Source organism: Pongo abelii, chromosome 13 (assembly GCF_028885655.2).
Source record: "Pongo abelii isolate AG06213 chromosome 13, NHGRI_mPonAbe1-v2.0_pri, whole genome shotgun sequence".
In the NCBI taxonomy this organism is placed as follows: domain Eukaryota; kingdom Metazoa; phylum Chordata; class Mammalia; order Primates; family Hominidae; genus Pongo; species Pongo abelii.
The window spans coordinates 129105536-129125452 of NC_071998.2; the positions used below are offsets into that span (position 1 = coordinate 129105536).

At 49.5% G+C, this 19917-nt stretch overlaps 1 protein-coding gene across 25 annotated transcripts in view; it reads left to right on the forward strand.

Moving 5' to 3' along the window:
* The window catches only part of EHMT1 (euchromatic histone lysine methyltransferase 1), a 229824-nt gene that overhangs the window by 82225 nt on the left and 127682 nt on the right, over nucleotides 1–19917 (forward strand). For 19 of the 25 annotated variants that reach the window (XM_024252220.2, XM_063714603.1, XM_054521327.1 and 16 more), the window contains exons 2-3: nucleotides 10272–10335; nucleotides 15708–16264. In XM_024252220.2, the coding sequence (XP_024107988.1) occupies nucleotides 10272–10335; nucleotides 15708–16264 (621 nt within the window). Of the gene's footprint in view, nucleotides 1–10149; nucleotides 10169–10271; nucleotides 10336–15705; nucleotides 16265–19917 lie in introns of those variants that run through there. The other 6 variants (XM_024252226.3, XM_063714604.1, XM_063714608.1 and 3 more) reach the window with 3 other exon arrangements.

Consider the following 19917-nt stretch of genomic DNA (forward strand, 5'->3'; position numbering starts at 1 on the left):
CACCCTCCCTAGCATAGCATTCAGCCCTTGATGCTTAGATACTGTTCTAATTGAGATTTTATTATAGGCTGTGACATTGATGAGAATCTGGATAGGTCAGTGAAGGAACTGTTCCTGTGATCAATTCTGGCTTTACAAATTGTAGCTCTAGTTTTACTATCAAAAATGGCAGGTTTCTGGGTGTATTGGCTCGTTCTCACACTGGTAATAAAGACATACCTGAGGCTGGGTAATTTATAAGGAAAAGAGATTTAATCGGTTCATGGTTCTGTGGGCAGGCTGTATAGGTTTCTGCTTCTGGGGAAGCCTCAAGAAACTTAAAATCATGGCAGAAGGCCTAGGAGAAGCAGGCATATTTTCACATGGCCGGCAGGAGAGAGAAAGCATGAAGGGGGAAGTGCTGCACACTTTCCAACAACCAGGTCTCATGAGAACTCATTCATTATCATGAGAACAGCAAGGGGGAAGACCGCCCCCATGATCCAGTCAGCTCCTACCAGGTCCCTCCCCGAACACTGAGGATTACAGTTCAACATGGTATTTGGGTGGGGACACAGAGCAAACCATATCATTTTGCCTCTGATCCCTCCCAAATCTCATGTCCTTTTCACATTGCTTTTTTTTCTTTTTTTTTTTTTTGAGACAGAGTCTCACTCTGTCACCTAGGTTGGAGTGCAATGGCATGATCTCAGCTCACTGCAACCTCTGCCTCCCAGGCTCAAGCGATTCTCCTGCCTCAGCCTCCTGAGTAGCTGGGATTGCAGGCATGTGCCACCATGCCCGGCTAATTTTTTTTTTTTTTTTTTGACATGCAGTTTTGCTCTTGTCGCCCAGGCTGGAGTGCAATGTTGTGATCTTGGCTCACTGCAACCTCTGCCTCCTGGGTTTGAGCAATTCTCCTGCCTCAGCCTCTTGAGTAGCTGGGATTACAGGTGGGCACCACCATGCCTGGCTAATTTTTTTTTTTTTGAGATGGAGTTTTGCTCTTGTCGCCCAGGCTGCAGTGCAATGGTGTGATCTCAGCTCACTGCAACCTCCACCTCCTGGGTTCAAGCAATTCTCCTGCCTCAGCCTCCTGAGTAGCTGGGATTACAGGCGCGCGCCACCATGCCTGGTTAATTTTTTTTTTTTTTGAGACGGAGTTTTGCTTTTGTCACCCAGGCTGGAGTGCAATGGTGCGGCCTCAGCTCACTGCAACCTCTGCCTCCTGGGTTCAAGTGATTCTCCTGCCTGAGCCTGTCAAGTAGCTGGGAATACAGGTGCCTGCCACCATGTCCATTTAATTTTTGTATTTTTAGTAGAGATGGGGTTTCACCATGTTGGCCAGGCTGGTCTCGAACTCCTGACCTCAGGTGATCCACTCGCCTCAGCCTCCCAAATTGCTGGGATTACAGACGTGAGCCACTGCGCCCAGCCTAATTTTTGTATTTTTAATAGAGACAGGGTTTCACCATGTTGGTCAGGCTGGTCTCAAACTCCTGACCTCATGATCCACCCACCTCGGCCTCCCAAAGTGCTGGGTCCTTCTCACATTTCAAAACACAAATATGCCTTCCAGCAATTTCCCAAAGTCTTAACTCATTCCAGTATTAACTCAAAAGTCCAAAGTCTTATCTGAGACAAGGTAAGTCCCTTCTGCCTATCAGCCTGTAAAATAAAAAACAAGCTTCCTTCCAAGAAACAATGGTAATACAGGCGTTGGGTAAATGCTTCTGTTCCAAAAGGGAAAAATTGACCAAAACAAAGGGGCTACAGGCCCCATGTAAGTCTGAAACCCAGCAGGGCAGTCTGAGTTCCACAGTAATCTTCTTTGACTCCATGTCTCACTTCCAGGCCACACTGGTGGAAGGGGTGGGCTCCCAAGGCCTTGGGCAGCTCTGCCTCAGTGGCTTTTCAGGGTACAGCTCCTGCAGCTGCTTTCATGGGCTGGCGTTGAGTGCCTGCTGCTTTTCTAGGCGTGTGGTGCAAACTGTAGATGGATCTACCATTCTGGGGTCTGGAGGGCAGTGGTCCTCTTCTCACAGCTCCACTAGGCAGTGCCCTAGTGGAGACTCTATGTGGGGCTCCAGTCCCACATTTCCCATCTGCACTGCCCTAGTAGAGGCTCTCCGTGGGGGCTTCACCCCTGCAGCAAGCTTCTGCCTGGACATCTGGACATTTCCATATACTTGGCCTCCACATCCAGCATCCTCTGAATTCAAGCAATTCTCCTGCCTCAGCTTCCTGAGTAGCTGGGATTACAGGCATGCACCACCACAGATGTATGGATGATATCCATACATCCTGTGAAAACTAGGCGGAGGCTCCCAAGCCTTAACTCTTGCCCTGTGCGCACCTGCTGGGTTAACACCATGTGGAAGCCTTGGTAGCTGCCAGCTTGCACCCTTTGGGTCAGTGTCCTGAGATGTATCTGGGGCCCTTTCAGCCACCACTGGAGCTGGAGTGGCTGTGATGCCGGACACCATGTACTGAGGTTGCACAGAGCAGCAGGGCCCTGGGTCTGGCCCACAAAACCATTCTTCCTTCCTAGGCCTCCAGGCCTGTGATGGGAGGGGCTGCTGCAAAGGTCTCTGAGGCATTTTCCCCATTGTCTTGGCTATTAACATTCAGCTCCTCATGCAAATTTCTGTAGCTGGCTTGAACTCCTTCCCTGAAAAATGGGCTTTTTTTCCTACCACATGGTCAGGCTGCAAAATTTCCAAACTTTTATGCTCTGCTTCCCTTTTAAATATAAGTTCCAGTTTCAGATACTCTCTTCGTGCATGCACGTGAGTGTATGCTGTTAGAAGCAGCCAGGCCACATCTTGACTGCTTTGCTATTTAGGAATTTCTTCCACCACATACCCTAAATCATCTCTCTCAAGTTCAAAGTTCCACAGATCCCTAGAGCAGGGACACAGTGCCGCCTGTTTCTTTGCTAAAGCATAGCAAGAGTGACTTTTACTCTAATTCCCAACAGGTTCCTCATCTCCATCTGAGACCTCCTCAGCCAGGACTTCATTGTCCATATCACTGTCAGCATTTTGGTCAAAACCATTCAAAAAGCCTCTAGGAAGTTCTAAACATTCCCTCATCTTCCTTTCTTCTTCTTAGCCCTTCAACCCATTTGAACTTCGGCCCATTACCCAGTTCCAAAGCTGCTTCCACATTTTCAGGTATCTTTATAGCAATGCCCCACTTCTCCAGTACCAATTTTCTGTATTAGTCTGTTCTCACACTGCTATAAAGATATACCTAATTCTGGGTAATTTATAAAGAAAAGAGGTTTGATCAGCTCATGGTTCCATGGGCTATAGAGGCTTCTGCTTCTAGGGAGGCCTCAGGAAACTTAAAATCATGGCGGGAGGGCAAAGGGGAGGTGAGCACATCTTACCTGTCCATAAGGATGAAGAGAGAGCAAAGGGGGAAGTGCCACACACTTTCCAACAACCAGATCTTGTGAGATATATCACAAAAACAGTAAGGGGGCCATCTACCCCCATGATCCAGTCACCTCCCATCAGGCCCATCCCCCAATATTCGGGATTACAGTTCAACATGAGATTTTGGTGGGGACACAGAGCCAAATCATATCACTATGTGTCTGTAAACAGTGAGGTTATGATATGACCTCAGCTCCGCAGCCTGTAGGGGAATGTGGGGGAGGAAGGAGCTCACTGAGCTCGGGACTTGGAGGGAAGGACTGGGCCACTTTGTTCTCATAAACAAGCAGGACCAAGACCAGAGGCTTGTGGCCTTGCCCTGGTTGTAGATTGAGGATTTTCTATTGGTTTTAATTTTAAGAAACATGGACATTTAAGGTAGTGTTTGGTTTTTTTTTAATGGCATTTAAGAAGAATAGAGTTACAGGACTAAAATGAGTTCTGTATTTCTGTTCAGGAGGAGTGTCCTTGGGTCATCCCTTGGCCATTTGTCTTGGTCCTTCACCCCATTCCCCTTTAGTTTGCAAGAATCTTCACTATTGCTGCTTGGTATCCTCTCTTCTTTTTACTTTGATCCTTTTATCTTTTTATTTAGGATTTTGTATTTAAAAGGTCCTTTACTTGAAAGAAGCATCAGAATTCCTGGAAATCCCAGGCTCTGGGAGGGAATTTCCCTTCCTCCTGCCTTCCCTCCCTCCCTCCTTTCCTTCCTGCCTTCTTTCTTTCCTTCCCTTTCCTTTCTTCCTCTCTTTCCCTCCCTCCCTCCTTTCCTTTCTTTGTTCCTTCCTTCCTTTTTCTTTCCTCCCTTCCTTCCCTTCTTTATCCCCTCCCCTCCCCTCCCTCCCTCTCTCCCTTCCTTTTCCATTTTCTTTTCTTCTTTTGACAGGGTCTTCCTCTGTCACCCAGGCTAGAGTGCAATGGTACAACCACGGCTCACTGCAGCCTCGACCTCCTAGGTTCAAGGGAACCTCCCACCTCAGCCTTCCAAGTAGCTGGGAGTACAGGTGTGTGCCACCACTCCTAGCTAATTTTTAAAAATTGTTGTAGAGATGGGGTCTCACTGTTTTGTCTAGGCTGGTCTCGAACTCCTGGGCTCAAGCAGTCCTCCTGCCTTGACCTCTCAAAATGCTGGGATCACAGGCATGAGCCACTACTCTGGCCTGGGAATTCCTTTAACATGCGTTTGGAGGTTGGACATGAAATCTCCTGAGTGTTCTTGAGTTTGGGCAGATGTACTGAAGATAAGAAGAACTTCCAAGGAGCTGGGTTTTTCTGGACTTGAGATAATGTGATTTTTAAGTGGCAAGAACTGAAGCCAGTGTTCGAGTGAGAATTGGAATGTGTGCATGCTTCCTGTTCATGCTTTGCACAGGCTGGTTTTGTTCTCTTACCCACCGTCCTGGTGTGTACTCTACATTGTGCACAAGTTGTGGCACTAAAAATGCAAGGTCTGTTGCTCAGGTGGAAATGGACTGGTCATGTGTTTTGCCGGGCGGGTGCAGAGGTCAGGCTGGCTCTGTGGTTAGCAGGTGCAACCCACGCGGAAGGGGAGGAGGGGTTTCCTGACTGAGCGAGAAGCCCCAGGTCAGGGCTGTCCTCCCAGGGTAGGTTTGGAGTGGGCACTGCACTCAGTCTCTTGTTGCTGTGAGGTTGGGGGATGGCCCTAGAGGGCTGTGGCGGTCTTGGGGCTGTGAGGTCTGGACCAGCCCTGCCCTGGTACCTGTACTGACCAAGAGAGGCCCATGGTCCCCTCCTCTCCTCACGTCTCTGGGGCTCCTGTCTGCCTCTGAAAAGTGAGTTGCCTCCCTCTCCTGGACTCTGAATTGCGAGGTGGAGAAGGCCCAGGCCGTTCTTCCTGGGGTGGACCTGGACCCCTCACCTCTGCCTGGGCTCATCTGCCTCGTGTGTTGGGGGGTTGGGGGCGGGGCGTCACCAGGGGTGGGGCATCATCGGGGGCAGAGCTAGGCTCTGCCAGTCAAGGCACACGGGGCCATGGCAGGGCGGGGCGTGCAGAGCTGACCTGGCCTGGGGGTTGGCAGGTCCTCGGCCATCTCGGGGAGTTGTAGGTTGGGGCTCTTGAGGGAGATATTGATGATTTTTTTGGGAAGTTTTTGGCTAGGCTTCCTGGACTGGGCAGAGCTTCTGCGGTGCGGGGTCTGAGTCCAAATAGCTTGCTTCCTCCAGCTAGGTGGATGTTTTGAGTGGAAATGTCTTGATTTAAGATACATAAAACACAATTTTAACTAATTCGTTTTGTTTTGCTTAGAGCAAGGAGAAGGAATAATGTGCTAGGCTGAATGATTGAGATGAGACAGCATTTCTGTCACTGTTATGAACAGGAGCTCTTCCTCCCCTTATTTATTTATTTTTGAGACAGAGTCTCGCTCTGTCGCCCAGGCTGGAGTGCAGTGGCGCAATCTCGGCTCACTGCAACCTCCGCCTCCTGGGTTCAAGATATTCTCCTGCCTCAGCCTCCTGAGTAGCTGGGATTACAGGCACCTGCCATCGCGCCCAACTAATTTTTGTATTTTTAGTGGAGACGGGGTTTCGCCGTGTTGGCCAGACTGGTCTTGAACTCCTGACCTCAGTGATCCGCCTGCCTCGGCCTCCCAAAGTGCTGGGATTGCAAGCTACAGCCACTGCGCCCGGCCTCTCCTTTTTATTGAGACATTATTTATCTTTTATATTTGTTTTTTTTTTTGAGACGGAGTCTTGCTCTGTCACCCAGGTTGGAGTGAAATGGCGCGATCTCAGCTCACTATAACCCCCGCCTCCCAGGTTAAAGTGATTCTCCTGCCTCAGTCTCCCGAGTAGCTGGGATTACAGGCATGTGCCACCACTCCCGGCTAATTTTTGTATTTTTAGTGGAGACAAGGTTTCGCCATGTTGGCCAGACTGGTCTCCAACTCCTGACCTCAGGTGATCCACTCACCTCAGCCTCCCAAAGTGCTGAGATTACAGGCGTGAGCCAGCGTGCCTGGCCTGTCATTTACATTTGTATTGTAAACTAATTTGTCCTTAATCTGGAGGTTTCATAAAATCCTAGAATCCATCAGCCATAAGGAGACTTGGCAGCGCTGCTCCGGGGGCTGGTCTCCGAAGCCAGCCTGTGGTGCTTCAGCCCCTAGGGGCAGCCCCTGGGCCACAGAAGCAGCATCCCTTGCTAGGAGAAAACCTTCCCAAGCCTCCTGGAAGTCAGGAGAGGACATGGTTCTGGAGGAGAGGGCGGAGCCGCTGCCTTGCACAGCCTGCTCTATCTGCCTCTGCCGGGCCTCCCTCCTCCCCGGTGCCCCCTTTTCCTTTCGCCTCTGCCCTGGGCCGTCCTCAGCTGTCCCTTAATGGAAGTGAGCACTGGGGATGCTACAGACCAGGCAGAGGCGTCTGTGCTGTGTTTCTGGCCCTAACACTGGTATGAGGCCTGGCATGTTGGTCAGTGCTTGTCAGAGGATTCCTGAGTGCAGTTGAATTGGACACACAGCAGAATGGTGGATGATTCTAGACATTATTTGGTAGTGTGTTACATAGCATTCTTAAACATTTTTTCAAAAGATTACAAAACTTAATTTCGTGGGTAGGATTTGTGGCTGGTGGTGGTGATGAGGACTGTGAGATGGAGTGGGGTTTGGCGGGTGCATTCAGGAGGGGACAGCATGTGAGGGGCACAACTGGTGCCCAAAAATGCCTGTAGACCCTGGCAGCCTCACGAGGTCTGCCCTGCCATGCTCCACCCCGACTCATCTCAGGCCAGGAGACCTTGTCGGCAGAGCTGTGCCGTGGCAGGTAAGGTGTCTTTGGTGTGCCTCAAGGCCCTACTCTTAAAAGTATTGAGGACCCCAGAGGGCTCTTGTTTATTGGGTTGTATTTAATGATAGTTACTGTAAAAGAAATGAAAACTGAAAAGTTAAAAATCACATTTTTTAAAAATAATAAAAGTAAACGTAACGTTTTATTTACATGTTAGGGAATACAGCAGTTTCTGTGAAAAGTACTTTTTCTGAATGAAAAAAACTCAGTTGAGTGGCATTGTTTTCCATGTTGGTCCGTCTCTGTCACGTCTGGCTAATCGAAGAGTCAGCTGGATTTGCAGATCAGCTTCTGCACCCAGCCTGAGGTGATACTGTCTGAAGAAAATCTGGCCTCACATAGACATGTGGTTGGCAAGGGAGAAGTATTTTGATATCTTTTCAGATAATTGCAGCTATTCTGCTTTGATACGACACCAAAACTCAACAAGGTGAAACTGTGCCAATGACTTGCTTCCTCTGTGACATTAAAGCCCATCTTGGATGCATCTTTTGCCCATGCGTGATTTTGAATATTAGGCACTGGGCATTTGGGGAGTGTCGGCTCACCTTGTTGTGAAGATCTTCCCCATGTTGACACATTTTGTTATATGGTATCAAAAATTGTAGTCACTAATGATACCTCTCATGTAATAAGAAAAGTCATAAATACGGAGAGACTTTCAAGCTCGTGGGGACAGATACACATTTACATATGTTTCGAAAATTCAGAAGGTAGAGTTTTAACATTGGCAACAAATACTACCGGTTGTTTTCTTTGAGGCTCACTCTGTTTTGTGGAAATGTCTGCCAGATGTCCAGGTCTGAGTGGCATATCCAGGCCTGAGTGGCATATTCAGGTCTGAGTGGCATGTCCAGGTCTGAGTGGCATGTCCAGGCCTGAGTGGCATATTCAGGTCTGAGTAGCATAAATTTTGCCGGTTGTTCTTTTAAGTGAAGATGCTCTGTGAGTGAGGAAAGCTTCGGGTTCCACTCAGCCATTGCGCCTGGCCTGCTGCCTGCCCCCTTCCTCTGATGTGGAACACTGGAGAGCTGTGCTCGGAGGCCATCATCTCACTGCCTCATCCAGGGCACTCTCAGGCGAGCCCCCCTAAGTGCCTACTGGTCAAGAGTTCAGTTGCTGGAGTACACTTCGGTGTCCTGACCTGATCGATGCTAAGGGGCTGACACCACCACTTGGGCACCGTCTGTGCAAATATCAGCACAGTGAAAAAGGCAGTTGAGGTCCTAGTATTACCATGAAAATAGTTTTGACCTCCTGGACTCCTGGAAGGATTGCAGGGACCCCGGAGAGCTCCTGTTGGGGGGTAGGTGTGAAGGGTGCAGGCTGAGCTGGCTGGCTACAGCTGTGATGGACCAGGAAAAGTAGCGTGCTCTGCATGTTCGAGGGCTGGCATGAGCAGCTGGGCTGCTGGCTCTGGCTTGGCAGTGGGAGATCAGGGGGTGGGAGGTGGATACCTGGGCCCCTCTGCCTTACCACGGTGGGGTGGGCTGTGCACAGTTGCTAAGACCAGCTCCTGGGGAGGGTGATGCAGTTAGGTCTGGTGTTACCAAGTCAGCCCAGAAGGCAGCCAGACCATATGGATGTGAGCCCTGGAAAGCAGTAGCCACATCCGGGCTCAGATAGGGGCTCAGGTAGGGGCTGGCCTGGCATCTGCTTTGTGGGGAGGAGGGGTTCTGTTGAGAGGCCCCATTGTTGACATGTTTTCTCATCCAGATGCTGGACACCCAGGTTTTTGCAGTCTCTTATACTTCTTGATAGTCAGTTAAAGTTGGAATCAGGGCGTGGCTGGCCTCCTGCACCTGTCTGACTGGCTGCTCCTAGTGACCTCGGGCAGGTCTGTGCCTCTCCTCTTCTGGTCGTGGACTCGGAGCACCAAGTGTGCCTCCCTCAGTTGTTCCTATTTTATCACTCTGACCCCGAGGCTTCCTGCCCACTTCCAGCTTCCAGTGGCCTCACCAGAGGGCTTTCTCCAGTATCACATCACCAGGCTTGGGTGTCAGCCTGACAGCTCCCACTTGCAGTCTGGCGTCTCCAACTGCCCAGAGTGGTCAGCGGCTCTCTTCCCTGGCCCCCAGCTGTGGGCGGGGCATTTGCAGACTCCCTGCTGCCTTCTCATGGACTCCATGGTCCTGCTGCTGCGGCGGGAGAGGCCTGGCTAGGAGTGTTTTATGTGTTTATGTTCACTTCTCCAACCAGACTCTAAGCTTCTTGAAGGCAAGGATTTTTGCGTAAAAAAAAAAAAAAAATTATGTCCAAGTGCCACCCAAGTGCAGTGGCTCACACCTCTAATCCCAGCACTTTGGGAGGCTGAGGTGGGCGGGTCACTTGAGGCCAGGAGTTTGAGACCAGCCTGGCCAACATGGCGAAACCCCCATCTCTACTGAAAACACAAAAATCATCTGGGCGTGGTGGCGTGCACCTGTAGTCCCAGCTACTCAGGTGGGTGAGGCCTGAGAATCGCTTGAACTGTGGAAGCGGAGGTTGCAGTGAGCTGAGATCGTGCCACTGTACTCCAGCCTGGGCGAGAGAGTGAACTCTGTCTCAACAAAAAAAAATTTTAAGAGGCCTTGTATAATACATACCTCTATGTAATAGATGCTTAATCTCAAACATTTAGTGATTTAAGTTTCTTACTGAATTTTCTTGATTTATCTATTTCTATAATTTTTTGTAGGAAGTTGGACATTTGAAATATATGAATTATTGTCAGCAGTAGAATGCATTTTGAAATAAATTGTAACATTCCTGTAATGGCCAAAAGATTTCAGATATCTAATTATATAAATAATACATGAATGCGTTCTTATTGTTAAGAAACTGTCTCCAAAAATAGAAATACAGGAGAAGTTTCCTTGGACTGTGTTCTGAATGCCAGTTCTTCTCCTGGAGGCGACTGTAACCAGCTGGCAGGAGTAAATCTGACTGTCCAGCAGCTCATGGTGAATGTTTTAACTACGATTTTTGACTTTTTCCAAATGATGTCCATTTGGAAAAGCGGCCTCCCACTGAACCCGGCTGACGGCTGTTGTTTCTCTCTAACAGGCAGTTCCGGCGAGGGGGGAGCCTCAGCAGGATTGCTGTGTGAAAACCGAGCTGCTGGGAGAAGGTGAGGGCGGTGTGCATCGAGGGACAGGAGCAGCGCCTCCCTCCAGACTAGAAAACCTGCTGCTCTTCCTCTCTTATTTGTCTCCGTCTTCTGACTTTCTTTGCTTTACCTAGGTTTATGGTATAGTTTCTAATCTATCCCATTCCTAAATAGACACAGTTGCACAGACACACACAAAAGCTCTGCCAGAGAAGGAACACATTTGTCAAAGTATGAAAAGCAAAAATCCTCCATATCCTTGTCTTAAAGTACACCCAGAAAATTAAAAGTGAGTGGCCACACACGTTTATAGCAGCGTTGTCACATCACCGAAAACTGGAGACACTCCGGTGTCCTCAGTTGATAAGGAACTGGATAAACAGATTGTGGTGCATCCACACAGGGGGACAGCGGTCAGCAGCCCAGAAGAGCACACAGCATGACTGACGCCGCACCATGGATGAAGCTTTTGTGCGGTTTGTTAAGTGAAGGAGGCCAGACCCAAAGGGCCACAAGCTGCATGACTCCAATTTTATGGCAGAGACTTGGAGAACAGCAGTGGTTACCAGGAGGTGGAGGGAGTGGTATGGAAGCAAGTGTCTGCAGAGAGGCAGGGCGAGGGGAGTCGGTGGGGCTGCACCCCTCTGTAAGGCGTGGCGCACACATGAGTTCAGGGTTTGGATGTTCTTGTAGAGCCTGCACCACCAAGAGCGCCCCCAGGAAATGAGGGCATGTGGCGCCAGACGAGCTGTGCTGTGCTCCACAGTGAAGGGAGAGCGGTGTTCTGGCTGGACCCATAAGGGTGGCGGCCGTGGGAGCAGCTCAGACACTGGACTTGCCTAAGGCTCTCCCAGCTGGAGCCTGCTCGTCTCCAGACAGCGCGCAAGGCCTGGCTCCTCATGGACTGTGGGCTGTGGCCCCTGCCGTGTCCTCCTTTCACCCTAGATGGCCTCGCTGTGCCTATGGGTGCTCGTCCACCCACTGGCTGTGCACTGTGGTGACCGCTGCCCGCCTCTGCCGCTGTCCCCAGCCGGCCCTCCAGGGTTGCCCCCACCTCCTGCACCATCCACTTCCTGCACCATCCACCTCCTGCAGCCTGACTGGGTGTTTTCTTCCTGTTCTTTGGCCCCTTTCTGTTGCTGTCCTTTCTGTGTCTTTGAACTGTTTCTTCTGTTGGCTCCAGTGCCCTCCGGCTCTTCCCCCCTTCTCTCCCTGGTCACCCCTCCTTTGACCATCCTAGTGGAACTTGTTTCCTACGTGACACCAGATGCCACAAGCCACAGGTTATTCCATTACCCTTTAGGCTTTGCCTGTGCCCTGTTCCCTTACACACTGCTGCTGAGCCACGGCCTGTCCACCCTGGGGGAACTGCTGGACCCCCACGGCGGCTGCCCCATCTTGCTTTCCCTGCAGCGGTTGCAGAGGGCTCCAGGTTCTCCACGTCCTCGCCACCATTTCTTAGTGTCTGTGGCTGTCCTGGTGGGTGGGAAGTGGCATCTCATTGTGGTTTTGGTTTGCATTTTCCTGACGGCCAGTGATGTTGAGCATCATTTCGTGTGCTTATTGGCCATCTTTAGATCTTCTTTGGGGAAATATCTCTTCTCCTGTGATTTCAAATTGGATTGATTTTTATTGTTGAGTTTTCAGAGTTCTTTACATAAGCAGAAGTCCCTTATCAGCTATGGGATTTGCAAATATTTTCTTCCGGTCTGTGGCTTGTCTTTCCCCTTTCTCGATGGTGTCTTTTGAAGTACAAATGTTTTTAATTTTGATGAAGTCCGACTTACCTGTTTTCTTTCTCCTTTTAGTTGCTGGTGCTTTTGGTCTAACACCTAAGAACTTACCATTACTTAATAGAAGGTCACAAACATTTACATTTGTTTTTTCTTCTTGGAGTTTTATAGTTTTATCTCTTTTATTTAGGTTTTCGATCGATTTTGAGTTAATTTTTGTATATGGTTTGAAGTAGGGGTCCCAGTTTATTCTTTTGCAAGTTGATAATCACTTGTCCCAGCAACATTTATGAAAAAGACCTTTCTTTCCCCATTGAATTGTTCCTGCACCCTCGTTGAAAATCAGTTGGCTTTAAATGTTAGGGTTTATTGTAAGATTTTCTTTTCTTTAGACAGGGTCTCCCTCTGTAATCCAGGTTGGAGTGTGATCATGGCTTACTCTAGCCTCCATCTCCCTGGGCTCAGACAGTCCTACCACCTCAGCCTCCCAAGTAGCTGGGACCATAGGTGTGAGCCACCACACCACGCTAATTTTTTTTTTTTTTTTTTTGGAGATGGAGTCTCACTCTGTCACCCAGGCTGGAGTGCAGTGGCACGATCTCGGCTCACTGCAAGCTCCGCCTCCCGGGTTCACACCACTCTTCTGCCTCAGCCTCATGAGTAGCTGGGACTACAGGCGCCTGCCACCATGCCCGGCTAATTTTTTTTGTATTTTTAATAGAGACAGGATTTCACCGTGTTAGCCAGGATGGTCTCCATCTCCTGACCTCATGATCCACCCGCCTTGGCCTCCCAAAGTGCTGGGATTACAGGCGTGGGCCACCGTGCCTGGCCTTTTTTTTTTTTTTTCTTTTTCTTTTTCTTTTTCTTTTTTTTAAGAGACACTGTCTCCCTTTGTTGCCCAGGTTAGTCTTGACCTCCTGGGCTCAAGTGATCTGCTCTCTTCGGCCTCCCAAAGTGCTGGGATTACAGGCGTGAACCACTGTGCCTGGCCCCTAAGTATTATATTTTTTGATGCTATTTTGAATAGAATTGTTTTAAAAATTCTTTTTCATTTTGATCATTGATACTGTATAGAAATACAATCGATTGGCTGGGCACAGTGGCTCATGCCTGTAATCCCAACACTTTGGGAGGCCAAGGTGGGCGGATCACCTGAGGTCAGGAGTTCAAGAGCAGCCTGGCCAATGTGGTGAAACCCCATCTCTACTAAAAATACAAAAATTAGCTGGACGTGGTGGCTCGCGCCTATAATCCCAGCTACTTATGAGGCTGAGGCAGGAGAATCACTTGAACCCGGGAGGCAGAGGTTGCGGTGGGCAGAGATCATGCCATTGCACTCCAGCCTGGGTGACACAGCGAGACTCCATCTCAAAAAATAAAAAAAGTAAAAAAAAAATTTGATTTTTGCATATTTATCTTATATCTTGTAACCTTGCTAAACTCGTTTATTAGTTCTAAAGATTTAAACTTCCTTGGGAATTTCTGTATAAAAGCTTGTGTCATCTTTAGGGCTCATTTGGTTTCTTCCATTCCAATCTGCATTCTTTTTATTTCTGTTTCTTGCTTATGGCTCTACTTCGAATCTCCAGTACAGGGTTGAATAGAAGTGGCAAGACTGGACATCCTTGTCTGGTTTCTGACCTTAGGGAGAGAGCTTCCCGGGTTTCACCTTTAAGTATGATGTTAGCTGTAGTTTTTCATAAATGCCTTATGTCAGATTGAGGAAGTTTTCTTTTCTTAGCCAACCATTTGCTAAGTGTATTGACCATGAAGGGGTGTTCATTTTTTCCTGTCTAATGAGATGCTTGTGTGGTTTTGTCCTTTATTTTGTTCTACTGATATTTGGTATATTAATTCATTTTTAGCTATTAAGCCAACCTTGCATTTCTGGTGTTAAATCCCACTTGTTCATGGTGTTTAATCCTCCTCGCCAGTTTTTTTGTTGTTGTTGGGGGGTGCGGAGCTGGATTCAGTTTGCTTATATATATATATATATATATATATATATATATATATATATTTTTTTTTTTTTTTTTTTTAATGAGACCTGTCACCCGGGCTGGAGTGCAGTGGTGCAATCATAGCTCACTGAAGCCTTGACCTCCTGGGCTCAAGTGATCCTCCTGCCACAGTCTCCTGAGTATCTGGGACTACAAGTGTGCACCTCCATGCCCGGGTAATTTTTTTATTTTTGGTACAGAGTCTCACTATGTTGCCCAGGTGGGTCGTAAACTCCTGGGTTCAAGCGATTGTGCCTCCTTGGCTTCCCAAAGTGCTGGGATTACAGGCATGAGCCACCACACCCAGCCTATAGATTCAATTTGAGGGGACTTGACAGCTTTGTAATGTCATCCATTTAGGAGCATGAAATGCCTTCTATTTAACTTTTTTTTTTTTAACACATTGGCTTTGAGTAATCTTGGCAAATTTCCTAATACCCTTTGTAGTTTTCCCTACTTCTGTGAATGATACTTTTTTTCTTACATTTTCTAGGTAATGTTGATACAAATAAATGTCTTTGATTTTGTAACATGATTTCAGATTCAGCAGTGTGGTTGTACTCTTGTGTTTTAGTTGCTAATTGAGTCTGTTTTTAAGTAAATGATTGTGTCAGATGCAGGTGGGAACAGTTTGCCCCTCACATTCTTCTTTTCCTTTGGTGTCACCTGCACTGCCTTTTTATGTCAGACACTGGTAGTGTTAATAGATCTTATATGCAATTAATTTAGCATTTATATATACATCTGCTGCAGGAGTTGATATAAGGAAGTTTCCACTTACTCTGTTTTGCTAAGGGTTTTTAAAACATAGTTGTTTATTCAGAACACACATGTTAGATGCCAGGCCTCGTTCAGGTGCTCAGAGTACGCTGGTAAACAGACAGAGCATTTGCGCTCATAGGACTTAACGTCCTCGGGTGGAAGGACAGACGGTCGGCGTGACAGATGGTCAGGTCTGTTGTGCACCAGGAAGAACAGAGCCAGGAAGGAGGGCACTGGGCGGTGGCATCTCAGGCTTGACTGAAGCTCCGTGTGCACCCAGCAATGCCATCACAGGCTTCCTGCCTCAGCCTGTCCTGAGCTGAGTGTGTGTGTCAATCTCGTGATGTAAAATAGTGTCTCCTTCTTGACTGCCCTGGATGTGATTTCCTGGGGTTGTCATCAGAGAGTGAGCTTCTGTAGGGAGTGGAGAGCAGACCACAGACATGCTCCAAGTATAAGCCCTTTTTCTGACCCATTTTCTCTGTTAGTTCTTGTGAAGCCTCTTCTGAAGCCTTGTTTTCTATCTCCAAATAACACTCCACGTTTTATTATAGCAGTGAGTCCCCAAACTTAACCAACTTACGTTCAAAGTTAATGCTTAAGAAATGTTTACATTTAATATGTTTGAACTGAAATGCTGGTTTGCATATGAAACAAAATAATTTTCTGTAGACAGTTTTATATAAGCCAGCCAAAGAAATTGTGATGGTGGTGGTGCCATGGGGGAAGGAAATTGTGTTGGTGTCGTGGTGGGGGAGGAGATTGTGGTGGGGGGAGGAGATTGTGGTGGGGGAGGAAGTTGTGGTGGTGTCATGGTGGGGGAGGAAATTGTGGTGGTGGTGGTGCCATGGAGAGCACGGCCTGCAGTCAGTGACACTCCTTTCTCTGTTGGCAGAGACACCTATGGCTGCCGATGAAGGCTCAGCAGAGAAACAGGCAGGAGAGGCCCACATGGCTGCGGACGGTGAGACCAACGGGTCTTGTGAAAACAGCGATGCCAGCAGTCATGCAAATGCTGCAAAGCACACTCAGGACAGCGCAAGGGTCAACCCCCAGGACGGCACCAACACACTAACCCGGATAGCGGAAAATGGGGTTTCAGAAAGAGACTCAGAAGCGGGGAAGCAAAACCACGTCACTGCCGACGACTTTGTGCAGACTTCTGTCATCGGCAGCAACGGATACATCTTAAATAAGCCGGCCCTGCAGGCACAGCCCTTGAGGACTACCAGCACTCTGGCCTCTTCGCTGCCTGGCCATGCTGCAAAAACCCTTCCTGGAGGGGCTGGCAAAGGCAGGACTCCAAGCGCTTTTCCCCAGACGCCAGCCGCCCCACCAGCCACCCTTGGGGAGGGGAGTGCTGACACAGAGGACAGGAAGCTCCCGGCCCCTGGTGCCGACGTCAAGGTCCACAGGGCACGCAAGACCATGCCGAAGTCCGTCGTGGGCCTGGTAATTTTGTATCTTCTCTTGCTGTCTCCTTTTTCCCATCTCTTTTGTTTTAATAACGGCAAATGGACTTTGGTGCATTGAGGAGAAGCCAGTAAGTGTCAGTGGTTATCCGACAGGGCCTATGAGGAGCTAGGAGAAGGCCGGGCACAGTGGCTTACGGCCGTTACCCCAGCACTTTGGGAGGCTGAGGCGGGTGGATTGCTTGAGCCCAGGAGTTTGAGACCAGCCTGGGCAGTGTGGTGAAACTCAAATGCAAAGTTTTGCAAAACATGCAAAAATTAACTGGGCATAGTGGTACACACCTGTAGTCCCAGCTACTCAGGAGTGTGAGGTGGGAGGATTGCTTGAGCCTGGTGGAGACTGCAGTGAGCCCAGATCACCTCACTGCACTCCAGCTTGGGCAGCAGAGTGAGACCCTGTCTCAAAAAAAAAAAAGAGGAGATGCTGCTAATGCCTTGTGCGTGAGTGACAAAGCTGAGTGATGCCAGGCGACGCCTCGCTTCCTTCTTGCGCTTTCTCTTTTCACAGGATTCTGTTGCCCTCTATAGAAAAGTGTGTCAGATCCTTTCAAGGAGGCCACTGCCTCTTCTGCTTTGGACTTTAGGGCTTTCACTCCAGCTAGGGAGGACTCAGCCCTGACCCTGTTTCATTGAGAAGTGACTAGAAATGAACTTCGATCGGGCCAGAATGTGACGGAAGTGAGGGGCAAAGGGCCACCTGGGGACATGCCGAGGTCTCCCTCCCAACCTGGAGCTGCTGGGCTCAGCCTTACCTTGAGAGCAGAATGAGTCTTGAATCCTGAGGGCTTCACACAGGGCACGCGCGCCCGCCCCTCACACGCACCGTGATGATTTTCACACACACAGGGCGCCCGCCCCTCGCACGCACTGTGATGATTTTCACACACACAGGGCGCCCGTCCCTCGCACGCACCGTGATTTTTACACACACAGGGCGCACCCGCCCCTCACACGCACCGTGATGATTTTCACATACAGGGCACTCGCCCCTCACACACACTGTGATGATTTTCACACACAGGGTGCTTGCCCCTCACACACACCAAGATGATTTTCACACACAGGGTGCCCGCCCCTCACACACACTGTGATGATTTTCACACACACGGTGCGCCTGCCCCTCACACGCACTGTGATGATTTACACACACAGGGCACCCGCCCCTCACACGCACCGTGCTGATTTTCACACACAGGGCGCGCCTGCCCCTCACATGCACCGTGCTGATTTTCACACACAGGGCGCACCTGCCCCTCACACGCACAGTGCTGATTTTCACACACATGGCGTGCCTGCCCCTCACACACACTGTGATGATTTTCACACACGGCACACCTGCCCCTCACACACGCCATGATGATTTTCACACATAGGGCGTGCCCGCCCCTCACACCATGCTGATTTTCACACACAGGGCGCCCCTCACCCTCACACACACCGGCTGATTTTCACACACAGGGCACGTGTGCTTCTCACACACACTGTGCTGGACTGATCACCAGATCTTACGTGGTGCATACACGATACACATTTTCAAAGTGTTCATCGTGTTTTTAATGTGCTCTCTCAGTTTGATGTGAATTTGGGTATAAGGTTCTAGGTTTGTGATCACATTCCCCATTCCCGTGGAATTTTCTCTCTCTGACATTGCTGGTGAACATTCTGACAGCACTTTCTTGTCCTTTGTTTGTAGATTATTTGCTCTTTCCTCTCAGCCACTGTTTAGGGCTTCACAGCCCTGTCAATTGGAGGATTTGTGTCTTTGGCTCCAGAAGGATGCTCTGTATGATGTTTCTTCCGTTTTCTTCCCATGGAGCTCCTCTTAAATGGCCGGCTCTTCTGTCCCCCTGGGCAGCTCTCTGTCTGTTTCCAGCTTCCTGACTGGTTCCCCAGCCCTTCTCCTTCTTGCTGTTCATCCCATATATTGATATATTTTATTCTGACATAAATTTTTTTCATGCCCAGTATCTCTGATTAGTTCTCTCTCTCTTTCTTTTTTTTTTTTTTTTTTTTTTTGAGACGGAGTCTTGCTCTGTCACCCAGGTTGGAGTGAAATGGCGCGATCTCAGCTCACTATAACCCCCGCCTCCCAGGTTTAAGTGAATCTCCTGCCTCAGCCTCCCAAGTAGCTGGGACTACAGGCGCCTGCCACCACACCTGGCTAATTTTTGTATTTTTAGTAGAGATGAGGTTTCACCATGTTGGCCAGTCTGTTCTTGAACTCCTGACCTCAGGTGATCCATGCGCCTCGGCCTCCCAGAGTGCTGGGATTACAGGTGTGAGCCACTGCACCTGGCCTGATTAGTTCTTTTAATTTAAAAAATGCTGAATTCTATCTTGTGTTATCTTTCAAAAGATGGTCATTATAATTCTTCTGTAATCTCTGTTGTAAATTCTGGTTCCTCAAGTGGGGGTTCTCTTGGACTCGACACCTCCTGTTTGTGATTTTTTTTTTTCTATCAGATTTAGCTTTCCCCCCCGCCCCAGGGTGTCTCCACCTTTGTTTCTGTCATAGTGTCTCAGCCTGACTGTGAGTGCTGTGCGTGTTTTCTGTGGCCTTTCTGCAGTGACCACAGTGGGTGGTGGGTGCGCTGCGGGGCCGGACTGCTGGCTCCTCAGTGGGTGGTGGGCGCACTGTGGGGCCGGACTGCTGGCTCCTCAGGGGCCCACAGCTGCTGGGTGTTGCGTCCTCTCCTAGGACAGATAGGGTGGGTGCCTCGTGGTGCGGACAACTGCCCTAGCCCTGGGGCTTCTCCACTCCCAGGCTGGCTGGCCTGGCCTGACTTCAACCTTTTGCAGTATTCTTCTGTACATGGCAAAGCTTTAGAAAATCTTAAAAATAATTACAGTGGCACAGGAAACCGCAAAAAAAACCTTTCACCAAGCTTCCGTCAGTGGTGATGTCTTTGATAACTAGAGGACAGTGTCAGACCCAGGACACTGACATTGGTAAAGTCCGTGGGGTTTACTCAGTTTCACTGTCACCTGTGTGCATGTGCATCATGCGCAGGGTGTTCTGTGCAGTTTCCCGTATGTGGATGTGTGGAAACACCACCACAGTGGAGATGCCGAACCCCTCCACACCAGGGCACAGTGGAGATGCCGAACCCCTCCACACCAGGGCACAGTGGAGATGCCGAACCCCTCCACACCAGGGCACAGTCGAGATGCCAAACCCCTCCACACCAGGGCACAGTCGAGATGCGGAACCCCCTTCACACCAGGGCACAGTCGAGATGCGGAACCCCTCCACACCAGGGCACAGTCGAGATGCGGAAGCCCGTTCACAACAGGGCACAGTTGAGATGCCGAACCCCCTTCACAACAGGGCACCGTCGAGATGCGGAACCCCCGTCACAACAGGGCACAGTCGAGATGCGGAAGTCCCTTCACAACAGGGCACAATCGAGATGCGGAACCCCCTTCACACCAGGGCACAGTCGAGATGCCAAATCCCCTCCATGCCAGGACACAGTCGAGATGCCGAACCCCCGTCACAACAGGGCACAGTCGAGATGAGGAACCCCCTTCACACCAGGACACAGTCGAAATGCCAAATCCCCTCCACGCCAGGACACAGTCGAGATGCTGAACCCCCTTCACAACAGGGCACCGTCGAGATGCGGAACCCCC